Source organism: Saccopteryx bilineata, chromosome 6 (assembly GCF_036850765.1).
Source record: "Saccopteryx bilineata isolate mSacBil1 chromosome 6, mSacBil1_pri_phased_curated, whole genome shotgun sequence".
Classification (NCBI taxonomy): Eukaryota; Metazoa; Chordata; class Mammalia; order Chiroptera; family Emballonuridae; genus Saccopteryx; species Saccopteryx bilineata.
The window spans coordinates 54,469,138-54,496,698 of NC_089495.1; the positions used below are offsets into that span (position 1 = coordinate 54,469,138).

At 41.3% G+C, this 27,561-nt stretch overlaps 1 protein-coding gene across 1 annotated transcript in view; it reads left to right on the forward strand.

Moving 5' to 3' along the window:
* Positions 1-27,561, forward strand: part of ABCC4 (ATP binding cassette subfamily C member 4 (PEL blood group)) — a 289,300-nt gene that overhangs the window by 136,338 nt on the left and 125,401 nt on the right. The window contains exons 16-19 of the mRNA XM_066234422.1: positions 642-782; positions 1,198-1,235; positions 1,638-1,732; positions 3,531-3,677. Of these exons, the coding sequence (XP_066090519.1) occupies positions 642-782; positions 1,198-1,235; positions 1,638-1,732; positions 3,531-3,677 (421 nt within the window). The remainder of the gene's footprint in view (positions 1-641; positions 783-1,197; positions 1,236-1,637; positions 1,733-3,530; positions 3,678-27,561) is intronic.

Sequence of the window (27,561 nt, forward strand, 5' to 3'; positions counted from 1 at the left end):
GTAGTCAGATTAGTCTCCCATAGTTGAAACTCGGGACTCACTCTTTAAAATTCAGGAACCAAATTGATCCAGATCATATGCTCTCCCTTGTTATTCAAATGCTCATTACTCCATCCTGCCATTCAAACTAAGTTTACTGTATTAGGCTAATATTTTGAGCTCCTACTATGTTTTATGTTTCCATTATTGAGCGACACAAAGAGCCAAGAGTGATACATTGGCTCCATATTATTTTGCGTATTATTTTGGAACACACTTCTGCATTTATACTTGAATTGGGTATGTGCTGGAAATCAGATGTTCTCCTTTAAGCAAAGCCATGCAATACTGACAACCCTGTGCAAGTGATGCTTTCTTATTTCTAAAGATTCCTGGAAGTGGGATGGCTGGGTCCCAGGGTAAATGCTCAGAATTCCCACACCTGCCTCTGCGGGAGATGTGCTCTTTTGCCCTGCTCAGAGTATGAAAGGTGTGTGTGTTTCCCACAGCTTTGCCTCCATGGGAGATGTGCTCTTTTGCCCTGCTCAGAGTATGAAAGGTGTGTGTGTTTCCCACAGCTTTGCCAACAGAGTGCACTGTTGAACTTTTGAAATTTGGGGGCTCTTTAAGGTTTTGTCTCTTACTGCCTTTTTCCTTCCCAGATTGAGAATATGCAGGTGACACTACCCGAGGAGAGCCGCTCTGAAGGAAAAGTGGCCCTTAAGGTCTATAAGAACTACTTCACAGCGGGTGCCCACTGGTCCCTCATCATTTTCCTTATTCTACTAAACATCCTGGCTCAGGTAACGAGGGACTTTTGTTTTGTGTTGTACCCTCAGCTCGATCTTTCCAGCGTTAATTTATATTTATACTGTATTTATTTATACTACATTCCTGTAATTTGCATTCTATTTGGATTTACATTGAAACGTACTATGTGTGGGGAGCAAAGTAAGTGATGTTTACTGGTGTTGTGTGTACATTACAGGGAACTTCTGGCTGGGGTGGGGGAGATGTCTTTTAAAAGATTTGGACATATAATCTGCGCTTATTTGCCCTGTTATTATCTGGCATGTTGGACTTAGCATCACCTTGCCCTGAGCCGGAAGGGCCATCTCCATTTCCTGGAGCCTTTCGGTTATCGGTGTGAGTGAGGGCGAGTTTTTGAGTGGGTAGAGAACGTTAGCGTCTGATTTTGTGTCTGTTTCCCTCCTCTAGGTGGCCTATGTTCTTCAGGACTGGTGGCTTTCACACTGGTGAGTCATTCCTGGTCTGGCCACAAAGTGCTGTGACATCGACAGCAAGCTCCCTGTCCCAGTCAGGGGGAGCCGATGGCGTTTGCTCCGCCTCCTCTTCTAATCCTCACTGAGTTTCCCCTGAAGAAAAGTGAAAGTTCTTGGTGGTAGAGTGTGACCCTCCCACAGTCTCTACCCATGTCTGATTCTCAGTGTCTTCATGGATAGTTTTGAGAACTCAGAGGCGTGATTCAAATGGAATTTTTATATGATAGACGTATACAGGACTCTGTGAGCTGGGCATCGTCGTCCAGCATAAAATGTATCTCCCAAGTTGAGGATAAGTGGTTTTTAATTTTTTGTGTGTGTATATTTATCTAGATTTCATCTACAGTTTAATATTTTTTCTTCCCTGTTCCACAGGGCAAATAAACAGAGTGCCCTGAATGGCACTGTAAATGGAAAAGGAAATGTAACTGAGAAGCTCAATCTTAACTGGTACTTAGGAATTTATTCAGGTAAAGTGTAATCATTTGGTCTATTATACCGGAGTCTGAGGTGCTTACAGTGAGCCTGTGTGAGTAACGAGGCTTCCAGGAGTAATTCAGTAATGTCTTAACAGATTAAGTCTCTGAGTCGCATTTACTCTGTGAATTAATTAGAATAATTATTTTTAAAATCTGCTAGAAGAAAGAGGTTCAATGAAGACTCTTAATTTGCTCTGTACTGGATTTTGGAAGTTAAACCGGGATTGAGCATTTAGAAAACCAGCCACTGGAAATATGTGGCTATTGTCTATTCTAATAGGTTGCTTTCGCTAAATCTTATATTATTCTATGGATGGGCAAGGGGATTAGAAACGGATCCCCACCCTCTGGTTTGGATTGTTCCAATTCTGTGTGAATAAACCCTGGCTTTTGTTGAACTTGGATGAAATCCTCTGGCAGCAAGTCCCCCCAAAGAAAAGCATTTTCCCCTTGCAGGGATGCAAAGCTCCCGTCCATACTGCTCATCTCTTGGGCTTCACTAATTACTGAAGAGGGAAGCTAAGCAGGGGGAAATCCAGTGTCTGGGAATTAGGCTGCCTTCTCTTTCTTACCTTGAGATCACAATGTTATCGCCTTCCCAACTGTGTGAGTAATTGAACATCTGGCTTGCCAGCCTACTATGAACACAGTGCTCTGTTTTCACAGGAGCGCTTAGATTAGAATATATGTAGCATTACATACTTTTTAAAGGAAATCCTCATCTTAAAATTTTAAATATCCCCACAGGAAACACTCATACAAGCTTTCCTCTAAAGATAGAGTGAGTTATGTCTGTAAGAACCCGCCCATTGAAATCGGGTATTTATTTGTTGATCACCTGCTAAGAAATCCAAATCCATTCACTGTTTACCTTCCAAATTGTTGGACAGTGGGCAGCCTGCAAGAGAGGGAAGACTCATGTCATCTCTGCACGGGGGCTGATGACATGGAGGGCAGGCTAAGGAAAAGACCTGTTGATGGAATTTTGGAGTTTCATCCTAAAAAAGAGTGATGGCGCTGAAGGGCGGGGTTACTTAATGAGATATTTATTACAGAAGTTATCTCCACTTTATGTAGCACGGTGAGTTCAAGAGATGTTAGGAGTACTATTTTAAGTTTTATGAACATCATAGGTATTTTTGTCATTAATAAAATATATAATTTAAGTGATTATGTTCATTTAAAAATGCTTTATTTCTGTAAAACAGTGAGCGATTAGTTTCTCATTTAAATTAATTATGTTAAAACATGAATTGTGTTTCTTTGCAGTTCAGTTATTTAAGAGATTTACTGCTTTCAACTTAATGTGATATTTTCATATTCTTTAAAGCTCCTTGGAAAGTTGTTTGTATTTTGTTTGTTTTTTAACAAGGAAATAGCCGTTTTTTCTCCTCTTACCTGTTACTGTCACATGCTGATATCAGAACGTACCATAGTTTTAGAGCATGAGACATATATATAGTAAGATTTGAAATATGGAGAAGGGAATATCAACTACTTTTTATAATTGTCTTCTGAGTTTTTAATAGAACTTATAATTGAATTAGGAAAGACTAGAATGAAATTATAGTTTACACCTGATTTTCCCACATATAGTGTCTTATTTGAGCGAAAAATTAATTATTTTATATTCTTTATAAATGTATCTTGAGAATACATTAAACTCTTCATAGACTCCAGATCCTTTTTGGAATAAAACATGTAATGTCTTTAGAAACTGACTGACATGCTTCAGCATTGTTGAAGGAAATGCAGAGATCTTGTGCTGAGTGATGTTTCTTTATTTCAGGTTTAACTGTAGCTACCATCATTTTCGGCATAGCAAGATCTCTCTTGGTCTTCCACGTCCTTGTTAATTGTTCCCAAACTTTACACAACAAAATGTTTGGGTCCATTTTGAGAGCTCCAGTATTGTTCTTTGATAGAAATCCAATAGGTAAGTCAGATACCAAGTTTCTCAGTAAATGTATCTTATTAACACACATTTAGTGTCTGATTGCATTTCAGTATTTGAAAATGGAAGTATGCTTGGAATCAAACCACTATGCATGTTGATTCATTTTCTACAAAATACTTCAGTGACAGAAGCTTTCCTGCCAGAGAAAATCTGAATAAAGGGGCATACATGCTTTTATTCCATTTTATGTGTGTGGAAAAATAAGTGAATGTTTACTTTGCAGAATGATTTAGGAATTCATTTGTTGTGGGGCATATGAAACACCATACATTCAATACAAACATATTTAAATGTAGTTGACTAGCTGCTTAAATATTGGCTGTATTGCATAGTATTTATCTGGGCAATCATTTTTTTCTTTTTTTTTCTGCAAGAGACCGAGAAAGAGACAGAGACAGAAAGAGGATCAGATAGGGACAGACAGGAAGGAAGAGAGATGAGAAGCATCAATTTTTTGTTGTCACGTTAGTTCATTGATTGCTTTCTCATATGTGCCTTGACCAAGGGCTCCAGCTAAGCTAATGACCTCTTGCTCAAGCCAGCGACCTTGGGTTCAGTCTAGAAAGCTTGGGCTTCAAGCCAGGGACCTTTGGGCTCAAGCCAGCGACCATGAGGTCATGTCTGTGATCCATGCTCAAGCTGGTGAGTGCACGCTCATGTCGGATGAGCCCATGCTTAAGCCTGTGACCTTGGGGTTTCTAACCTGGGTTCTCTGTGTCCCAGGCCAATGCTCTATCCCATGTGCCACCGCCTGGTCAGGCAAGCTGGGCCATCCTTTAGGAAGGACATTCTTATAAGGAATCTTTACACGTGAGACAGGCTGTGTGTTTCTTTCTTTCATTGCCTATCCATTTCTAAACCAGAGCTCTTGCACATGGTCTATGAGGTTTACCTAAAATGGCAATGAAAATGTAAGATGGGTGAAATGCAAACATTCTCTTCAATAAGAGTTATTAACTCTGTAGTTCTAAAGGAGACTTTTGGTTACCAATTAGAGGCTTGGCCATACCTGCCAGGTGGGTTGTCAGTAGTACATTTCTCGATATGTGCATGCCTGGTGAGTTCCAAGTGGTCAGTGCTTCAGTCCAGAGGCCTTTGACTTGTCTCATTTCTGAAGGTCGCCTTCTGACCTGGATTCCTATGAAGAGTTAGGTCATCGGCATATATCCCCACACTGTTCAGTTAGGTAGGCTTGTGGTAAGCCCAGGGTGGCTCTGTGTTTGCAGGTAACAATCGATAAAACCTTTAGAGGCAGGGAGGGGGATTGGAGGGAGCCCAGGAGTAGTCTTGGTTTGGCTATTTACTTGCCATGTGACCCAGGCCAGAGCACATAGATATTATTGGGCAGGCAAATCTCAAAGCAGGACATTGCCGTGATTAAAAGTGTGGACTCTAGAGCCACAGCTGTCTGGCTTCAGTCCTGGTGCTAGTTCCTAAGTAATAGCTGGTTACAGTTATATTAATACTTATGTGCTAGTTACTTAATTTTTCTATGCCTGGGTTTTCTCATCTATGAAATAAGGATGCGGTTCACACCTACCTAATTAAGATGTTGTAGGCATTAAACAGGTTAACAGCATTCACAGTGCTTGGAGCAGTGCTTAGGACATGGCCCATGCCTGGTGAATCTTAGCCATGACATCTCAGAACATCCTCACCTGGCAAATGGGAATAATTGCTGCTGTCCGTCCTGTTTCACAAGGCTGTTGTGAGGACTAAGGAAGACTCGTGTGGAAAGCATCTTGTGTGTCTTTAATAAACAAATGTTGTTTAGTCCAGACAGTATGTGAAGCACAGGAATTGTAAACCGCAGAGGCCCACACAAATCTACCGTCTTATTATAGCTGTAGTTAGAACAGGGGTCCCCAAACTACGGCCTGCAGGCCGTATGCGACCCCTGAGGCCATTTATCCGGCCCCCACTGTACTTCTCGAAGGGGCACCTCTTTCATTGGTGGTCAGTGAGAGGAGCATAGTTCCCATTGAAATACTGGTCAGTTTGTTGATTTAAATTTACTTGTTCTTTATTTTAAATATTGTATTTGTTCCCGTTTTGGTTTTTTACTTTAAAATAAGATATGTGCAGTGTGCATAGGGATTTGTTCATAGTTGTTGTTTTTTAATAGTCCGGCCCTCCAACGGTCTGAGGGACAGTGAACTAGCCCCCTGTGTAAAAAGTTTGGGGACCCCTGAGTTAGAAGGTGATTGGAGGACTTATGTACTATTACAGCCGTAAAATTGCTCCACTTTGCCAGCTAATTTCAAAACTAGACATACAGATTGCAGCATTAAATGGGACTGAATTTCTGTTATCACATCCTCTGACTGCTCATGACCGCATTTAACTGGTCTCTTCATGTTCAAGACTGTTGGCTTCTCAACGTATTGACTTCCTTATTATTCAGGGATTTGGGACCAAGTCTAAATCTGTGAGGTTGCTAATCTCAGAGCAACACAGGAGTGCTTATCTCGCCTCCCCCTCCTGTATCTACCGGCAGGACCTCTCCTTCAAGAAAATACTATAGAAGCCCAAATTAGTACTCCAAAGATACATGCCTAGTTTGCCCAAAATGTTTAGGGGCCATTAGTTATTTTAGTGGTAGAGTAAAAGATGCTTTTACTTTCAGTGGTAAAGTAAAAGATGCTTTTAATTAAAGAAATGTTGAGATTTTAAATTTGCATTCGGATGAAATTTTTGTATTTCTTACAATGGGAAGAATAAGCCAGAACTATGAATTAAGTCTCATGGTTTACATCATTGATTCTATGTACTTTAATGGTTATATAATATTTTTAAAAAAATCCTCTCTAGAGTAGAGAAGTCAACATACTCGATTTTTGAGTTCCGTTGAAATGTATACAGCGGCCAGCATAACATCGCTCCAGGGCGTGTTCTCTGAGCAGCATCGAGATCAGGAAGCATATCTTTCTTCTCTTAATACTTTAGAGCACACTCTCGGGGCCACTCAGAAGTCAGTAAGGATCCTGATGACCTCCCCAATTTTAGAAAACTGAGAGGACAGCTAGACCTTTTGTCAGTGTAAACCCTGTCAGTCCTCGACTTACAGGGTTTACATTCGGTAAACCCATGTAAGTTGAAACTCTCATAAGTGAAAAATGCATTTAATATAACTAACCTACTGAACACCAGAGCTTAGCCCAGCCGACCTTGAACGTGCTCAGAACACTTACGTTAGCCTACAGTGGGGCAGAATCGTCTCACTGCCACTGCCCGGCATCTCGAGAGAGTCTTATACTGAGCATGAACTACCCGCCCACGGACTGGTGCCAGTCTACCGGAAATTTCGTGCCAGCCATGCAAGAGTTAACCAGTCTGATTTTGTACAAACCACTAATATATATTTCTAGTCTGGGAAAAGCTGAAAATTCAATATTTGGAGTACGCTCTCCAGTGAATACATACAGCTTTCACATCATTGTAAAGTTGAAAAAGAGTAAGTTGAAAAATCTGAAGTCCAACCATGAAGTTTGGGACTGTGTGTGGTTTCGCAAGCTAGACTTGGATGGTGACGGGAGCAGAAACTGGAGACTCCGCCGGGTCTGCCGGAGCCACAGCCCAGCTTGGATTTGTGGAGGACCTGCCAGAGATCCCTTTCGTACCCACCTCCCATCCCACTTTTGCGGGAGCATCCTCAGCGACCCTGACCTGGATTGTGGCAATGTCTGTCACACTCATTCCTGGGCACTCCCAGATATGTCGTCTCCCTTCTAGTATTTCCTCCCCCAGTCCTCACATTTTGTTCATCGGTGGGAGATGCTTTGCATATATGTGAGAACCAGACCTTCAGGGCAGGGTCCTGAAACACTGCTGCCCTGCCCAAGTCCCCATTTCTCTTGCTAGGATTTAGGGAGAAGGGCAAGGGAAGCTGGGAAAGTGCGAACTTCTTCCCAATGGCGAAGTTTCTCTGTAGCTCATCCATTTCAGAGAGCTGATTGGTAAAAAGGTTCCATTGCTCCAGGCTACACTACAGGACTATGTTATTCTCCATTTTGAACTCGGAGATGGTTGCGTGAAATGTAGTTGTCTATATAACGTGATACTTTGCCTACTGATCTTTCATAACCTGATAAATTAGTTATTTGGGGAAAACTGGAATCTACTAGTGTGTGGCTTCAGAATGGCAAAAGCTAGGTTTCTCTTTCTTCTTTTCACCTTCCTTGCTGTCACCCATCTCCAGTTTTTATTCTTCCCTTCCAAGATGTTTTTTTGGTAACGGAATCATGTGTGTCAGTTAAACAGCCACACATGTTCCGGGGCCCCACACTTCCTACTTGGTTTGATAGTGTCTTGTAGATGTGATGTGTCTCTGCTGTTTGCCGTGCCTGTCTCTCTTCCTAGCTGACTTCTGTCGTCTCTCACTTGTAGATGTGATGTGTCTCTGCTGTTTGCCGTGCCTGTCTCTCTTCCTAGTTGACTTTTGTCGTCTCTCACTTGTAGATGTGATGTGTCTCTGCTGTTTGCCGTGCCTGTCTCTCTTCCTAGCTGACTTCTGTCGTCTCTCACTTGTAGATGTGATGTGTCTCTGCTGTTTGCCGTGCCTGTCTCTCTTCCCAGCTGACTTCTGTCGTCTCTCACTTGTAGATGTGATGTGTCTCTGCTGTTTGCCGTGCCTGTCTCTTCCTAGTTGACTTCTGTCGTCTCTTGCTCTAGCCATTTTTTAAGTTCTGTCAGATCCTAATATGTGGGTAACACAAATCCCAGGTCAGAGGAATTCATTCAGAAAGTAAGAGATGATTTCTCTTTTATATATGTCATGTTTTCCTTACACGGGCAGAATTTGTTCTGGCACAAGAGGGCAGCATGATCTACGTTATTTCAGGGATTCAGTGTAAGAAGAGCACCTTGTTACAAAACCTGGTTGTTTTTCTTTGAAAGCTTTCTTGGAAATTCCATTTTTATAGCTTGAGTCTTTCTAGTTTGCGGTGTTGATATGAGATTTTAAAAGTATTGTTGTGGTTTATTATGCTTATAAAAAAAATTACAATGTTGTCCCAGAATATTTAGTATTTCAAATTTTTTTTTATTTATTTATTTATTCATTTTTAGAGAGGAGAAAGAGAGAGAGAGAGGAGAGAGAGACAGTGAGAGAGAAGGGGGAGGAGCTGGAAGCATCAACTCCCATATGTGCCTTGACCAGGCAAGCCCAGGGTTTCAAACAGGCGACCTCAGCATTTCCAGGTCGACGCTTTATCCACTGCGCCACCACAGGTCAGGCATATTTAGTATTTCAAACAAGGTTATTTAAATTTCTGAATTGACACCTTCTCGCCTAGTAACTGGAATAGGCAGCTGCTGGCATCTTGACTGGATACATGTTAATTCCTAAAGGGTAGGATATGGTCATTTGTGTGACCCGAATCACACATGAGTTCAGGAAAGAAGAACCACAGTTACTTCAGGTTTCTTTCATGCCACCAGAGTCAGCAGAGACGTTTTATTCTTATCAAGTCTAGATTTTCACCCTTTGATTTGGAGACAAGATGAGTGGATAGTCGTCTTGTTTTTTTCATGCCTAATTATGGTGACATAACACTTGGCCAAGTGTGTTGACTGTAATGAATTTCAGATAAATATTTGTTTATTTGCTTTCAATTTGTTAATTTGGCTTTAAGAAACTGAGCTGCTGTTGTCAGTTGATTAGTAGATGATGAGTTTATTCTCTCAGGGAAGTGCAGAATTAATATTGGGCTGTGGCTGTATGATCATTTCACATGACTGATTTTCCTGCTCTGGGGTGTGGGTGTGTGCATCCAATGTAAAAAAAGTGCTAATTTATATTAATTTTTTCTTTATAGATCAAGTTAAATTAGGGCCAAAACACTATAAAGAGAGGAAAATAAGCATATTAATGTCTTTTGCCATTTTTATTCTTCTGGTGGAAGGTTCTTGTACCCATTGGGGTATACGGAAAAGGAATGTTTGCACTAGAGTTTAAGAGACACATTTTCTTGTATCCTCCCTAGTCAAAAATCTAGAATTGCCCCAAGGATTAAGATTTCCAGCTTGACTGAGTGGGAAACGAGGCCTTGTAGGTGATTTCACAGATCTGAAACAACCGTGATGAGGATGTGTTGTGTAGGAGTTGGGGGTTGTGGGGAGGAGGGTTTGAACTACTCACTGTCTGTTTCTTCAGCCTGCATCCACTACACGTTGCTAAATAAACAACTTGTGGGGAAGTGAAAGTGAACTGGAAGCAACATAGTGAGCTTTTTGTACTACCAGAAGATCTGTCTTGCTATACTATTTATAAAATCAATTGTCAACATACCACTGCCTTACGAGAAAAAAGAGTCAGTGAAGAAGAAAGATAATTGTAAGGGCACCTATCTGTCTGTTCAGTTCAAATGACCACTAGAGTTAGGGCTAAATGAGTGTTTTTAACAAGTATACTATTTCAGCCCTGTCAAAATTATCTTGACGATAATAGACCTGTTAAATTATAGCTCTATGAGTTAGGAGGTAAGATGGCTTTGCTTAGCACACATTAATCTATGCCTGTTCACACAAGTGATTCTGCTGAGCAGGTAGCATGTTAGAACAAGAAATACTGGTCCTAAAACCTCTGATTTATGGTAGGTGTTGTTTTGACACAGCATCACTCAGACGATTTACAAGGCAAGGCTTCGCGTTAAAATATTTCACCAGTGTCATCATTCGTCACTGACATAAATATTCAATAGTGACGCTGGAAAATTGGTAATATGCCCATTCATGCCAACTCACTCTCCGTATTTCCTTGCAAGTGAGATCTGTTTGTGGATATGGTTAAAAGAAACTGTGATTTTCTTCCTTGAGAGCAGATAAGCTGTAAGAAATTGAGAATAAGAATAACAACTATCCTGACAGCTTTCATGTCCTCTCCTTGCCTGGGTTGCTTTTAATTCTGGCAGAAGTCCGACAGGCTTTTTGTATTGTTCTTCCTTTTTTTGCTTAGCGCACATTGTCAAGAACACGTTTATAAGTACATTAGTTAGTTTAACAGGCTTTTTGTGTTCAAAGGGAGAAGTTAGTCATCATCAGAAAAGCTTTGTTGCAAAACAAAAACACACATTTCCTCTTTCAATTTTCCTTGTTAATAATAACAAATGCAAGTGACTATAAAGGGAGTAACACAAAAGATTGCATCAATCATAATGATTCTCAATAGCCACATAAATATTATTTTTTCACATTTGAATGAAATAGCTAGTAGTTTGAAGTAGGTGTGGTAATTAAATACTGTCGGTTGTCACATATTAAAAATAATGTTTTTTTCACATAACAATGGTTATATGTACTTAAACTCTTATCAGAGTGATATTAAGTCATATTTTATGGGAGTTGCTCATTTACTGCTAATAGTATCATAAAAGCCTTTGTTATGAGTTTAAATAGTTACATAATTACATATATTTGATTACTATTGTTATTTTGTCATTAATCTCTGTAAACGTGATTATTACAGCACTTGTCTACTACTGGTAAATATTGCACCATTTTGGTGTACATTTTTAATCTATTAGAATGTTCTGATTACTTTTAATTCATGTTTTTTCTGCATAACAATCACATAGAAGTACTGATAACATAGTAACAGAAAAAGCATTATGTTTGTGGTTGTCCAATAAATGGTTAAGAAGATAAGATTTTGGAAGCTTGTGCCTTGTTCAAGGTTGTTTTGTTATTATGTAATTTATTACTTGTGTTTTTTATTTTCTAATCATGAATATATTAAGTGATACATATATATCTCACATAAGTTCACTACTTTACTGTAGTATTTGTGCTATGATGTTACTGACCCCAATCGCCTAGGTTTTTATTGGTTTGACATCTTAGAATTTAGAACTAGGCAGTCTGTGGTACTCAAGACTTACCTGGTATATCCCAGTTTCTGGCATTAGTATGCTCAATAATCTGGCATTACATGGGATAATTGGTATATGGTATTTTATAAATTAAATAATATAATTTATAAGTTTTAGAAATAATTTAGTTTATAGACATTCAAGTACTGTCATTTAAAAATGCCCCTCTCCCCTCCTCATTACTTAAGCATTTTAGCTTTTTGTGATAGAAAATGTATCAGTCTCTTTATGACATAGTTCATTGTTTTTGTACCACCATTTCAAGAGAAACTGTAATAGTTTTGGGGGGGCCAGTCTCAGCATGAAAAAATATTGAGAAGTACATTATTGAGAGCCTAATATGTGTAAAAGCATAGCCTTCTGGCACTAAATGGGACTCAATGCTGATTTGCTGGATTGAAATTCCATAGTATTCCATTTTGTTATAACGCCAAGTGCTTCCTCTAAAATATTTGACTTTATTTTTTGTTCATGTATTTTATTTCTTTATTTGCGTATATATTTTAAGTTATAAGGTCCTGAAGAGAGACCAGCAAATAGTTATCTGTGACAAATACAGGCAGCGGATGACCCTTGGTGCCTGACGCTCATCCCTTGGACTGGTTCTTACTTTACACACACGTCTCTGTAACTTTCTCCTTGAGGCATATTTCCTGTAAGCAGCTCTCATAAAAAAAGTTGGTGTCTCATGACAATTGGTGAAATGAATCACTTTCACCAAAACAACATTTTTTCAGTGTTCATTTTAATTTTTAAATGCTTGACCCAGACATTTTCCATTTTGGGGCTCAGAGTTCGAGTTCATGCCGTGCTGCCACGAACAGCTGTTACTTGCATTCGGTACTTTGTTTTATGAACACTGTTTCACTTACTCGTCATATCATTTGTTCATCTTGCTTGATTCTGAAGCTCTCAGATGAGACCATGGGCGAACTTTTATTTTCATTTTATAACTGGACTCTTTATCTTCTGTTCTCACTTCTTCCCCACCCCCCTTTATTGTAAACATAGTTATTTGTTTTGCCATAAAGAAAATGGTGGAAAAAATCCAGATATTTACGCATTGAGCCTGACATTTCATTTCACATAAAGTTTAAAATTTAGTTGTGCTTTTAATCATATTTTTATAGTACTTTTTACAATTACAGTTAAATTGTAATTTATGTAATTATGTGTTGACTCCCTGTGTCTCCTCTTAGCCTTGGGCTCTTTATGCGCGTATATCTGTTGTAGTTACTATGAAAGCCTCTGAACCCAGGATGGGGCACATTGTAGCTGATTAGCAAGTATTTACAGTCTGGATAGACGAAAGGGTGGTTTCAGGATTGTATTTGCATCTGCCCATGCCCCGCCCATAAACAATGGGACTTCAGAGACTTGAAATAGAGCCTTTTTGTCTTTTACTTGGTTTTTATATTAAATTGAACTCTTCCCTATAATTTACTTTCAAGAGTAGAATTTGTAATAGATCATTTATGGTGGACTTTGTTTCTGTTATGTGATGGAATGAAGAGGAACCCATATATACTGGTTCTTGGAAGCTGCAGTTCATGGAACTAGACTGTACAAGGTACCAAGTTCTGCTGTCTGTCAGTCAAGGAAATGAAACCATCAAACACCTAATACACTTATTTTTTTTAATTTTTATTTATTGATTTCAATGAGAAAGGAGGAGGGGGGAGGAACATCTAACTATTCCTGTATGTGCCCTGATCTGGGATTGAACTGGCCACCTCTGTGCTTCGGGAAGATGATCTAACCAACCGAGCTATCCAGCCAGGGCACCTGATACATTTCCTTGGAGTTTAGTTATGCATTGACAACGAATGTTGCAGTTATATGAGTTGAATATGTGGTACCTTGTAGTGTGTTACCTTCTAAACTACATGCACTTAAGATGTAAATAGGACTGCATTCATTGAAAAATACCAATAAACTTATTACTATTATTACTGTTTTTTTCCTGAAGTTGGAAACGGGGAGGCAGTCAGACAGACTCCCGCATGTGCCCGACCCGGATCCCCCTGGCATGCCCACCGGGGGGCAATGCTCTGCCCACCGTGGGGGCGGTGCTCTGCCCATCTGGGGCGCTGCTCTGTTGCAACCAGAGCCCTTCTAGCGCCTGAGGTAGAGGTCATGGTGCCATCCTCAGTGCCCGGGCCAACTTGGCTCCAATGGAGCCTTGGCTGCAGGAGGGGAAGAGAGAGACAGAGAGGAAGGAGAGGGGGAGGGGTGGAGAAGCAAATGGACGCTTCTCCTGTGTGCCCTGGCCGGGAATCGAACCCAGGACTCCTGCATGCCAGGTTGACGCTCTACCAGTGAGCCAACCGGCCAGGGCCACCAATAAACTTATTTTAAAACGGTTATTCGACAGGGAGTTGCAATGTTGCAATGTCCCAGTTCTGCTAGGAACATAGCTTTGGAATAGTGCCAGTCACATCATTCCTCTTGGCCTCAACTTTCTAACAGGTAGTAAAGGGTTTTTTTTCACTCATCAAGCATTCATTGGTTATCTACCAGTTGTCAGTGGTGTTCCCAAGCATTGGGGCAAAAAAAAGCCCCTGTCTTCAAGACATTTATGGGCTGAAATAATTGCAGATCATGGATTCTTTCTTTCTTTCTTTCTTTCTTTCTTTCTTTCTTTCTTTCTTTCTTTCTCTTTCTTTCTTTCTTCTTTCTTTCTTTCTCTCTCTCTCTTTCTCTCTCTCTCTCTCTTCTTTTTCTTTTCTTTCTTTCTTTCTTTCTTTCTTTCTTTCTTTCTTTTATTAATAAATGCCAACATTCTGATTTTGTATAAAAAAAGATACAGATTCAAAATTTAATGCAGCTGTAGAACAGAGATCTCGATTCAAGTATGACCTAGCACTCATACATTTACACATGTAGCCTATGGCCTATTTCTTTTTTATAATCAGTTATGTAAGTGGTTGGCCTAGCTTTCATAAAATTTTCAAAAAGTGTTCTGGTAATTCAAGATGAATTGATTGTTTTCAGAATGAAATCACATCAGTGGGAGTGTGAGAGAAATTTAAGAAACAGAACTGAGTATTTAAGATTATAATCTCTAAATTTACAGCAAGCTCAACCTGGTTTCTAATCCGACTCTTGACTATACTTACTATGACGTGGATGATTCCAGTTCACCTCTGAAAGGTATTCTGGAAAGGAGAGGGAAGCTGGAACTTCCAGGTGTTGCCTTTTATAAGAATCTACATGCAGTTCTCTCTGGGCTTTTTACAAGTGTGTTACAAATGTTTTGACGGTAGGGAGGATATAAGCGATGGCATTTTCTCTGTAAGTAATGTTATCATGAAATCAACTAGGATCTGTCAAGCACTCTTCTCATTCTTGGTAACCAGAATTGATCTTTGAAAAACTACCTCCTCGTGTAGGTAAGAAACTCTTTAATATCCAGAAAAAAAGATGACAAGCTTCAAAGCACACTTTGAGTGGGAATTTATTAAAATACTGTGGTTAAATGGAAAACTCTCATAAAATCAAGGTCTTTGTTCTGGAAATCTTTTCCTTTCATTTCTTTTTTTACATTTGCATTTTAATAGATGGTATCACATGGGGAAATGTTTCAACCTCTTGAACACCTGGCAAGTCTATATTTTATATTTTAGACTTGTTATGTGTTTAAGGATCTTTATCCAGACATTCTCCAAATACAGCCGTGCTCCTCCTGAGAAGAAAAACCCGTCTCCGGGTTGGCCATTGGTAGAGGGGGAGCCGCTAAGCACCAGGCTGTTAACATCAGGTAAAGCCAGTGTTTCCACCCTGGTTGACTTTCAGCCTAAGGTCCTGATTTTGGGATGTTTAAGTCAATAATTCACTAATGATTTCTCTCTGAACTTCAAGTGGAAATTTCTAGAAGTGTTCTCAATTCAGTGGCTGATCTCATTCCTCACTCTGTTCAAGGCACCCACATGGTTTTGCTCCAGACAAAGAAACTTGAACAGGTACCATGCTATGTGCAGATTGTCCTTACATATCTCTCCTCACGTATAATTCCATACATCTAGATCAGCTGCGGTGCTTTGAGATGTCAGAATCATGGGTTAATTTTTTTCATTACCTTTAAATACTTAAAAATACATTAAGAAGGAAATAGGTGCTTTCTTGGATATAGTTATTATTAGAAGTATTTATTTCCTTTTTATCCTCCCTTGTCATGGTGTCAGAATGGCCTGGCCTCGTACATTTTATTTCTTTGGCAGGAACCGTAAAATTCTTCTTCTTCCCTTTTTGGAGAATAAAATGGCATTAACATCTTAAAATTATATCCCGCACTAATGTAAACCTTCTCTGTATTTTCCCTTTTACTTAGCATTAAAATGCAAAAGGAGTCAGTGCGGTTTAATGAATTCCGCCAATAAGCGATAGTGTTGACAGAAGCGGTACCAGCTTTTACACGTTCGTCTGGACACAGTCCTATAAATGAGAGGGAGACAAACACACATTTCAGATGATGAGTAATCAGTGTTACTAGAAAATTGTTTTTCTTGACTTCCGGATTAAATAAATACTTGTTGATGTAAATAGCTAGAGTAATAAAAGGGAGCACCTGTGTAATCCAGACGATCAGTGATTTATCATAAATCAGATAAGCTGCTGTATATTAACAAAGTGTTAAATCTTGAACCAGATGACTAACTAGTGTTCACTCATATATTAGGGCATTTTAAAAATTGAATGAAAAAAACCTTAATTCCCCTCGAAGCTAAATTTTCCAACCACTCACGCCTTCTTTCAGAAATGTGATACTAGAGGAATTTAATACTCGATTGACCTGGCCTTCAGGTGTGCCTCTTCTCTCGACTCTTCAAAGCAGATACATTTTCTGGATGAGATTGGGGTTTGAAATTGTGACAAAAGGAGGCAACTTGTAAGTTTCGGATCAACACTGGATGTTTTTTTAAAAATATGCCTCATCTTTTCTCTCTGCTTAATTCTCATGTCCACTTTTTCTTTGATGTCGGCTGAGAGAGAACTTTAGTTGTAGACATCTTTCCAAGTATTATCGGTGAGGGAGTGGAGAGGTAGGTTGACATGGTGCCAGTCCCAGTCCCGCTGGGAACATGGCGTCGGAATCGCCACGCCGGCCACCTCCTGCGACTGAAGCGGTTATTTTCCACGGCACTGATGCGGCTTGGGCGGGGAGTGTGTTTGACAGTGAGAAGGACTTGAGACTTCTTTTTATTATTAGATTGTCACAACAAAATACGATTCATAATATCGGATTTAAAATAAAATGAGGTCTAAAATGTATAGTTAGAAAATTAACCAGCAAATAAAATGACCTTTGACTCTCCCCACCACCACTCCTTTATTTTCCATGGTGGTTTTGCACCACCGTGTCATTTGGGCTTGCTGTTGGCCCGCGGTGGAGACAACAGCAAGCCCAAATCCGCCCTCCTGAATGCGAGTTCCAGCCCAGCCAGAACTAGATCTTCTCAGTTACTTCACTTCTCACTCTGCCTCCGCTCTACTTGTATAATGGGGCTGATACTATAATAATAATAGCCCTAACCATCTTTGTGTGTGTGTGAGAATTAACATATGTAATGTATTTAAAAACAGTGCCTAACAAATAGCTGACATTGATTGATTTTTAACCAAGAGACAGGATAATATTTGGGGCTTTTTATTTTGTCTCCCCTCCCCCCTTTTTTTTTTTTTTACAAAATCTAAATAAACATGCTAATTTGACAAAACAGCGGGGGTGGGGAAGGGTGTGTGTTCTCTCAGACACAAAGAAAAACAGATAAATGACCAAGACTAACAAGCCACAAAACAAAATCAAAAAGCATGTTTTTTGTTTGATTGTTTTGTTTTTGTTTTCACTGGGGCTTTGCTTCATTCCGGAGTTCATTTTAATTTAATTTGGTTTCACAATGAGAGCTCAATTTTGCATATAAGTACCAAACATCTGGTTTACTGTTTGTTTGAAAATAATACGGCTGAAGTTTATTACAGGTCTATTGTGTAATTAAGGAAAGGCAGTTTGAAATTTTATAAAATACGTTTTATTTAAATGGAATGTTGGAATTATTCCAGGGAAGTGGATGTATTTTCTAGGAGTAGCAGGGACTTAGTATTATTATTATTATTTTTAAAATATGCTGTTATTGGTCAAATGTAGAACTTCTATGTACTTATCTTTTTCAGAGAGTATGAGAAATGACAAATTTCACAAGTGAAAGTTGAAACTGGCCTAAGACAGTTTTAGATTGTCGAGCCTTCAAATTTTATTCATGGGATGTTTTTAGAGACGTTTCGTGGTTTGTTCACTCCAGTCAATTCTGGGCAATCCGTGTGCATTTCGATCAGATGGACATGATACTTCAGATCTTCCTCTTGTGCAAAATGTGGTTAAGAGTAGCCTGAGAACAAAATGAAGTTTGTGTTTATTTCTTTTAAACTATAGATTATATTTTTAAAGCAGTTAAAGGAATAATAAACCTAACAGGACAAATAGCACTCTTTATATATACTACTCAATTAGCGTTAATAAACTAACAAATTAAATGCCATAAATTATTGGCTGGGTGTAATAGCACTGTGTTATATAAAAATATACATAGTTTTGGGTGGAGAGACCTAAATGAAAACAGGGTGCTTACTAGTTTAACCCTGCCACGTAGTTGTGTTAGTGGTTGGGCAGAGAGCACCTGACTAGCCCTGAGTCAGTTTGCAGCCTCTGTAATGTCTATCAGTCCTTCCGCTCTGAAATCCAGTGATTCTATCATCCTGCAGAATTTGTTTAGAAATAATGTGATAGATCAGGGGTCCCCAAACTTTTTACACAGGGGGCCAGTTCACTGTCTCTCAGACCGTTGGAGGGCCAGACTATAAAAAAAAACTATGAACAAATCCCTATGCACACTGCACATATCTTATTTTAAAGTAAGAAAACAAAACGGGAAAAAAAACAATATTTAAAATAAAGAACAAGTAAATTTAAATCAAGAGACTAACCAGTATTTCAATGGGAACTATGCTCCTCTCAATGACCACCAATGAAAGAGGTGCCCCTTCCAAAAGTGCGGCGGGGGCCGGACCCCTGTGATAGATAAAAGCAGAAGAAAACCAAAAAGTGTGGTTTTGTAAAGCTATCGGAGGGTTACTGTGTTCGTTTCCGTGCACCTGTAATGTTGAAGAGGTCTGTTGCATCGTGGGTTTCATCTGTTGGCGGTTTTAATCTCATTCCCTATCAAACTGAAGTGCAGCTCAAAGGATAACAAATTTGGACTATTTCCCTATATCTTGTCATTTTATAGCAACATTGTAAATTTATTTGACAGTTTAAGTTTAACCCAAATACTGTGATTTCCGTTGTCTCATTTCATCATCAGTAGCAACAAAGCAGCAAGAAGTCTGCTGCACTCGGATTTCTCTGGAGCTTGAGCGCAGCTGATCCACGCTCTCCTCCTCCTCAACCAGTCCTTTTGTTATTGTCACCATCGGGTTATTTTTGTGGGAACCTCAGAGATGTGATGCCTGTGATTGAAAACAAAAGAACCAGGTTGCCCCTCATCATTCATCAGCATACAGATTATAACTCAACATTTATTAAGAATCTCCACTTGCCAGTGTGCTGGGAATTTTGAACAAGGTAACCAGATACTGTATTCTGAATTCTCCATGGGCATCTTCTAAAGATTTGTCACCCATTCCTGTGTATTATAATATTTTACACAATAATGACAGCTTTTCAGGTAAAGGTTATATTTATGCTTAGTATAGTATTTCCTGTGAAATGAATGTGAGCAGCATATTAATCAGAAATATTTTTAAAAATTGAGAAAATGTGCATGACCTGGACAATCCATCACAGGAAACAGGTGTTCAAATGTGTGTGTAATGGGTGGACATGAGTATCTGAATGTATATATATGTGGTTGCTGATGTGCAAGTTTTAATTTGAGTTACAAACAAGCGAGGAAGACATATTTTAAATTCTTTGATCTTTGTCTTTTTCATTCTGTTCATCCAGCCTTTACGTGAGCTTTCTTGCCCTTTTTCAATTTCCCCAGAATGGGGTGAAAATCTTTCACCTATACTACAGGTTACTGTTTCTGAGAACTAAAGGATTACTTTAGCCTCTTCTTGCAGCCCTACATTTTAAAACACTTTTCCCCAGGACATTGTCATGACTTCTTAAATAAAATTTTTGTAATTTCATAACAGATCCTATGTTAGGAAAATCTTATCTCTGAAATTTATAGTATTGGTATAATAAAAGATACTGTGGGGCCCTGGACAGTTGGCTCAGCGGTAGAGCGTCGGCCTAGCATGCGGAGGACCCAGGTTCGATTCCCAGCCAGGGCACACAGGAGAAGCGCCCATTTGCTTCTCCACCCCTCTGCCGCACTTTCCTCTCTGTCTCTCTCTTCCCCTCCCGCAGCCAAGGCTCCATTCGAGCAAAGATGGCCCGGGCACTGGGGATGGCTCCTTGGCCTCTGTCTCAGGCGCTAGAGTGGCTCTGGTCGCAACATGGCGACGCCCAGGATGGGCAGAGCATCGCCCCCTGGTGGGCAGAGCATCGCCCCATGGTGGGCGTGCCCGGTGGATCCCGGTCGGGCGCATGCGGGAGTCTGTCTGACTGTCTCTCCCTGTTTCCAGCTTTAGAAAAATGAAAAAAAAAAAAGATACTGTGGGATCATAGTACCATAGGGAGCTCTTCTTTGATATTCAGGTCCTTTCTGGGACTGAAAACTACTCAGCACTTGGTATGAACTTTTTTTTTTTTTTTTTTCTGAAGCTGGAAACAGGGAGAGACAGTCAGACAGACTCCCGCATGAGCCCGACCGGGATCCACCCGGCACGCCCACCAGGGGCGATGCTCTGCCCACCAGGGGGCGATGCTCTGCCCATCCTGGGCATCGCCATGTTGCGACCAGAGCCACTCTAGCGCCTGGGGCAGAGGCCACAGAGCCATCCCCAGCACCCGGGCCATCCTTGCTCCAATGGAGCCTTGGCTGCGGGAGGGGAAGAGAGAGACAGAGAGGGAAAGCGCGGCGGAGGGGTGGAGAAGCAAATGGGTGCTTCTCCTATGTGCCCTGGCCGGGAATCGAACCCGGGTCCTCCGCACGCTAGGCCGACGCTCTACCGCTGAGCCAACCGGCCAGGGCGGTATGAACTTTATAACTGCAACAGTGTTGCTCAGTGGATAGAATGTCAACCCTGAATGTGATGTCCTGTTTCAAAACCCCAAGCCGGCTTTAGCATGGGCTTGTTGGCTTGAGCATGGGCCTGCCAGCTTGAGCGCACGGTCATTGACATGATCCCAAGGTTGCTGGCTGGAGCCCAAAGGTCACTGGCTTGGCTTGAGACCCCTGGTCAAGGCAGATCTGAGAAGGAATTAGGAAGCAATTAATGAAAAACTAAAGTGAAGCAACTATGAGGTGATGCTTCTCATCTTTCTCCTTCTCTCCTTTTCTGTCTCTCAGAGAAGGGAGGGGGAAAGACGGAGGAGAGAGAGAGTTCTTAAATTTTGTCCAGTTAGACATACTGTTAATTATTCAAAGATATATTGAATCATTTGCATAAAGATGAAATTACCTTTATGTAGGCTATTTGGAAAGTAGTTTAGTGTTTAATTGGGCTTTGACTTTGGGCTTTTTAATTGGGCATATAGACTTTGATAGGAGAATAACATGGTTAGAGGTCTCAGTAATTGGAGTGGACAGAACGGAGCTCTGAGAAGGTTCCATTGGGAAAACAGCATAATGACATCCCATATTTTAGCAATCCCATCCAGCTGTTGTGTAGGCAGTAGTAGATCGGGTCAGTTCTCCTGTTGGTCTAGTTCAGATATACCATGTTTCTAATGTCTGGCGATTCAGTACCCAACTTGTTATGGGCCTAGAGTTTATGATAATGGCAGCCCAGAGCCACGGATGTATTAATTTAAATGAAGTTGACTTGAAAACACTACCTTTCTTATTTATTTATCCAGGCTTTGGTACATGGTTCACTTTTCAACTCCTCACCCTCCCCTACTCACAAATTATGGTAATAGAAAAAGAGATTCTTCCATTGTCTGTTTTACTGCCTGTGTCTTTTTTTTTTTTTTTTTTTGCGATATCATTAGAGTTTTGCTTTCTTATATAATGTTTGTCTTCTACAGAAGTCAAATAATATTTGGAATTTTGCTTGAAAAGAGTGTCTGGGAAACCTGATGTCTTTACAAGGCTCAATATTATATACTTCATTTGCTTTATCATGAATAGTATAAGGATAGGGTCTAATCCTAATTGGAGCCATCTTTTTGTTCTTTATGGTATACTTAGATGTATAACTTAGATGTATCGCTGTTTTCTTTGCTCCTGGCAAAACCTGTTTCCAGAATCCTTTATATTTGACAGCCTTTTTAAAAAGTCAAACACGGGAATAGGTTTTCTGAGCAAAGACTGCCATTTGCTATTGGCAGTGTGGCTGGCTCCTTGAACATTGGGGTGAAAGTAACACAGCCTGGTGGCCTCCTCCACACCCCCCCCCCCCCGAACCCTTTACAAACCCAGCCTTAGTCTTAAGGTTCTTATCAAATACTGGCTAGAACATACTAATTGTTTGTTTGTCAAAAATGTCATTAATCTCTCCCAACTGTGTGACATGAAATTTAGTCAGAGAAATTGGACATGGAGCTTTATAATCATGTAGAGCCTGTGTTCTCTTTCTTTATATTGACTCTCAGAGTCGTCTTAAATTCTTGGACTTTTTGGAAACATTTTGTTTTCTTTGCCGAGTTTGAGGACATGTGCAAGGCAAAACGACTGCATGATAAAGAAAGCACCTGGACAGGAAATTAGAGAAACAAAGCGAGAGCTAGGTGGAAAGTGAATTAACCAAAAGAGTCCGAGGATGAGGAATAATGTGTTTGGAGCTGAGAAGAGAGAAACACGGTGCTGGGCTCTCCTCTCCATTAACATTTTGACGACATCTCGGCATTTAGGCGCTCAACCCATTTGGCCTTGAGCCGGCCTGCCACTTCCAAGTTGTAATGTTTTGGTGAATGAAAGCCCTCCTATTCCTTTCTGAAGGAAATATTAGTAATTTCAGAATTGTGACCAGTGGGTGTGTTCAGCTGTGAGGAAACCTCTCTCTGATGAGCAGCAGGACTTCTCGTCTGGGGCCTGTGGAGTCTGCCCCGAGACTGGGATCCTGTTGTGATTCTGCTTCATTACTAGCCCACATGGGTGTTATTTAATGCCACCCAGTTTCGAATGCTGCTAACGAACACAGTTAAAGTCATGGTCTGAAAGGACTTTGATGTCCTGCAGGAGCCTGATTTTCCCCTAATGTGCATGAAAAGCTTGTGTAGTAGAGCTCTTAGGAGATGAATATTTATTCATGTAGGTTACAATAGCAGACATACCCTGAGAGTGACGGTAATGTCGGCCAGAACATGCATTTGGAGGAAAAAGGGTGAAGAACTAGTATACAAAAATTAGCCATGGAAATCCATAAATACCAGGCCAACATTATACCTGCAAAAAAACGCATCGGCTGGGCTTTACTAGGAGTGATGGACAGATACCTTTGCAGATCCTGCCGATTGAGAATTCTGATTGCCTTAAAAGTTTAGCTAAATAATTTCCTTATAGATTTCAAAGCTTCTTCATGCCTTTCCCCACCCTCCTTAACTTCTAGATTTTTGAAATAATGCATGAAAGGCAGTTATTCTGTAGATGTCCTTTTAACTGACCATAAAAAAATGTATAATGATTTTTTTTCTTTGTGACAGAGACAAAGAGAGGGACAGAGAGAAGGACAGGTAGGGACAGGCAGACAGAAAGGGAAAGAGATGAGAAGCATCAACTCGAAATTGTGGCCCCTTAGTTGTTCATTGATTGCTTTCTCATATGTGCCTTGACCAAGGAGCTACAGCAGAACAAGTGACCCTTTGCTCAAGCCAGCAACCTTGGGCTCAAGCCAGTGACCTTGGGCTTCAAGCCACAACCATGGGTTCATGTGTGTGATCCCACGCTCAAGCCAGTGACCTTTGGAGTTTCAAACCTGGGTCCTCTGAGTCCTAGTCTGATGCTCTATCCACTGTGCCACCACGTATCAGGCAAAATGCATAGTGATTCTTAGGGCCACTGCCCTGGTGTGGTCTGTGGGAGCCTGGCTGACTGAGAAGGTTTGCTGTGCATTTTATGTGCTTGTGCAAGCAGAAAATTTTAGTTCCACAGCAGGTTTTAATATGCCTGCAAAATCCTCAGACAGTCTAGCTTGTTGTTAGGCTATCTTTTCAAAATTAAATTTATTGGTGTTCACATTGTGTGATAACATTATATAAGTTTCAAGTGTACAGTTTCATAATACAACATCTGTATATTGCATTGTGTCTCACCACCCAAAGTCTAGTCTCCCTCCATCGCCACATATTTGACCCCTGTAACCTTATTTATCTTCCTCCACAACCCTCTCCTTCCGGGAACCACCAAACTGTTGTTTGCGTCTATGAGGTTTTTCAGTTTGTTGCTTTTTGTTTTATAGCCCACGCATGAGTGAAGTTATATGGTTCTTGTCCTTTTATGTCTGACTTATTTCATTTAGCATAATATTCTCAAGATTCAGCCATGTTGTTGCAAATGGCAGTATGTCATCACTTTTTATGCCTGAGTAGTATTCCATTTTATATATGTACCGTGTCTTCATTATCCAGTTGTTCATCAAATAACACTTTGTGATTGTTTCCATGTATAGACTATTGTGAATAATGCTGCAGTGAATGTTGTAGTATGTATATCCATATGAATAAGCATTCCAAACTTTCAAGTAGATACCCAGAAGAAGGATTGCTGGGTCACATGGTAGCTCCATTCTTAATCTTTTAGAAATCTCTATACTGTTTCCCATAGAGGCTACACAAACTGCAAATCCCACCAGCAGTGCACGAGGGTTCCCTTTTCTCCACATCTTCTCCAACTTGTTATTTCTTTGGACTGTCTTTGTTGTTTCTCATTTAGAGCCTGTGGGAGGTCCATGGACTTCCCTCCCCTCTGAGGGAGATGGGAGAATGGAGACAAACTCCTCCCCACACTTGAGAGGAGGTAGAGCCTAGTGGGTGAATCCATGATGTGGGGTTCCGGTAAGAGAGCAGTGGGTTAGAGGGGATGTGTCCCAGGAGAGACTTGGGGAGAAGGGGAGGCCGGGGGCAAGGCTGAGGAGGTGGTATTGTTCCGAGTGGCCTTGGGAGAGCGGCACGGGGACAGTCGAGAAAACCCACAGAACCTGATTTGGGCAGTGGATCGTAGAATAGATCAGAATGAGCCCGGAAGGCCAGGAGGTCAGCACGGAGTCGATGAAAAGTTTTCCATCCGAGCTGTTGCCAGCTTCGTGCCAAGGGGTGCTGTGGCAGTTATGGAAGCACATATCGGGATAGATGTGATTAACCACTCAAATATTCTGCACCCAAATCAAGATGTGGAGCGGTACAGGTACGAACGTGGGGAAATGCAACGGAATGCAACACTGGGGTGGTTAAATGTCTTGAAGCCGCATGGAAGGAACTTCGGATGAAGAGAAAAATGAATTCCATTTTTTGAGTTTAAATAATTTCTGTGAACTCTGCCTTCTTAAGGTGGAGGCAGACTCGAACCATAGAAATGTGGGTATTGCTTCTAAGCGCTCAGAACCCCGCTGGGCGTGGTTGTGGAGGAGCCCGGGCCAGGGAGGCCCCTGGAGATGGGGGTGTCTGTGCCCACCTGCCAGGGCCGGGGAGGCCCCTGGAGGTGGGGGTGTCCGTGCCCACCTGCCCGGGCCAGGGAGGCCCCTGGAGGTGGGGGTGTCCATGCCCACCTGCCCGGGCCGGGGATGCCCGCCTGCCTGGGCTGGGAGGCCCCTGGAGGTGGGGGTGTCTGTGCCCACCTGCCCGGGCCGGGGAGGCCCCTGGAGGTGGAGGTGTCTGTGCCTGCCTGCCCAGGCCGGGAGGCCCCTGGAGGTGGGGGTGTCTGTGCCCACCTGCCCAGTCCGGGAGGCCCCTGGAGGTGGGGTGTTCGTGCCCACCTGTTACACAGTTTGCCCTCATCCTTTTGTCTTCAGGCCAAGTTTCTGGTTTGCAGCTGAATCAGGAACAAGCTGAAACATTCTCTCTTCTTTTGAATTTGACCAGTGGTTAATTTTTTCCCCACCTTTTATTGACACCAACCTCTGATAGTCTCTCTCATCACTCTTTGGGGTGGTCAGTGCCAGCCTGTCTCAACACTGGCTTCAGTTCTCACGATGAAGTTCCCATAATGTCTGTTTTCTTTCTTTTTTTTTTTTCAAGATTTTTTTTTTAATCGATTTTTAAAGAGAGCAGAGATAGAGAGAGAAGAGGGGGTGGGGAGGAGGAGTGGGAAGCATCAGCTCGTAGTTGCTTCTCGCATTTACCTTGACCGGGCAAGCTAGGGCCTTGATCGAGCAACCTCAGCGTTCCAGGCCGATGCTTTATCCACTGTGCCTCCACAGGTCAGGCCTGTCTGTTTTCTAAATAGGGCAGCTGCTGAAAATGCCAGCTTCTAAACACATTCACTTACTCTTCCATCCATCTATCTGTTAAGCTATACTTCTTGAGCCCTTATATGAGGCAGGCATGGTGTCATCTAAACCTATATGTGTTCTTCTAGACACCACATTAGTATCCACAGAAGTGTGGCTGTGGCGGGCATTGTGGAGGAACAGGCCCAGGGGGCCATGAAAACATGCAGGTTTGAAGAGGGGCTGCAGTTAGAGCCTCTCTGGTAGAACAGGCCAGAGAGTGAACCAGTCATCCAGGGAGTGAGAATGGATGTTTGGGGGTGGGGAGGGCCTGGAAACCAGGGGAAGAAGTCCGCTTGGCTGGAGTGGCGTGAGTGTGGGCAGGAGTGATGTGAAGGCCCAGCAGAACCAGCCAGGTCGACTTGCTTACCTCTATCCCTAGAGCAGTAGGAAGTTTTCTGTTTGGTGAGATACCTGATCACACACCTGTCTAATGGTGCCAAAGCTCTGTCTCATTGAAGAACTTCATAATGGGGTAGAACAGGATGTTTTGGAGATTTTCTTTTTAAACTCAAAGGTATTTTAACATGACATAAGTTTTCTCACTTTCTGACTCTTCGTGTACACTGAACCACTGATCTGTGACCGTTTGAGTTTTCAGTTTTAACTTCATTGCATTGGGTATAACTGCAGCAAGCTCTGTTTTCTCACTGTTTGTTATTGTTTAACTTGCCTCGCAAAGAGGAGAAAATGGATGTATTTTATTAAACCTTTAACCCAGGAAATGATTGCACATGAGTTAAAATCTATGCTTGTACACACTTAACTTGAAACTCCAGAAGAGATTGATATATTGCCTTATAGTAATTTGTTTTTGTAGTTACAAGTAAAGGCTAACAGTTTCATAAGTATGCATCTACCACAGGTTATTTAATAAGTGAACTGCAGTCAAGTTCAGGCTCTGGAATGGCATTTAAGTTGCAGGAGGCAGCTACAGGGGCCCTACTTTCCATGAGACTCACAGACTTGAGCTTTATTAGTGTCAGAGGGGGTTTATCATAAGGAAAGAAGAGGACATTTTTCTGTAAAATTAAAAATGTTGTTCAAGGGTGTCCAACCCCCTTCCCTGAAAAAAAAAAGAAGAAGAAAAACTTTAGTGCTTAGTCAGGGTTCCAGATGTTTGTATGTATGCATTTATTTGGATATTTATAGTGTTTTCTGTCAAGCAGCTTGCCTCCCTGGGTGCATTCCAGAAATTTTAAAAACATACATGGCAAAGCCGCAAAGATCAAAGACCTATGTCTTACGAAGTCTTTGTAGCGCTTTAGGGCCAGTCCCTAAAATGATTTGTGTTAAAGGAACCGAGGAAGAGCTCTTGCCGTCCACAGTGTGTTTTGAGGAGTGTTCTGGAAGGGGCCTGAAGACCTGGGTGCAGAACCTGTCTGAACGGGAGTTCCTCCTCTCTGCTGAGCGGGGGTATTCCTCTGAACCCCGCCTGCAGTGCGAGGACATCAGCTCACTGG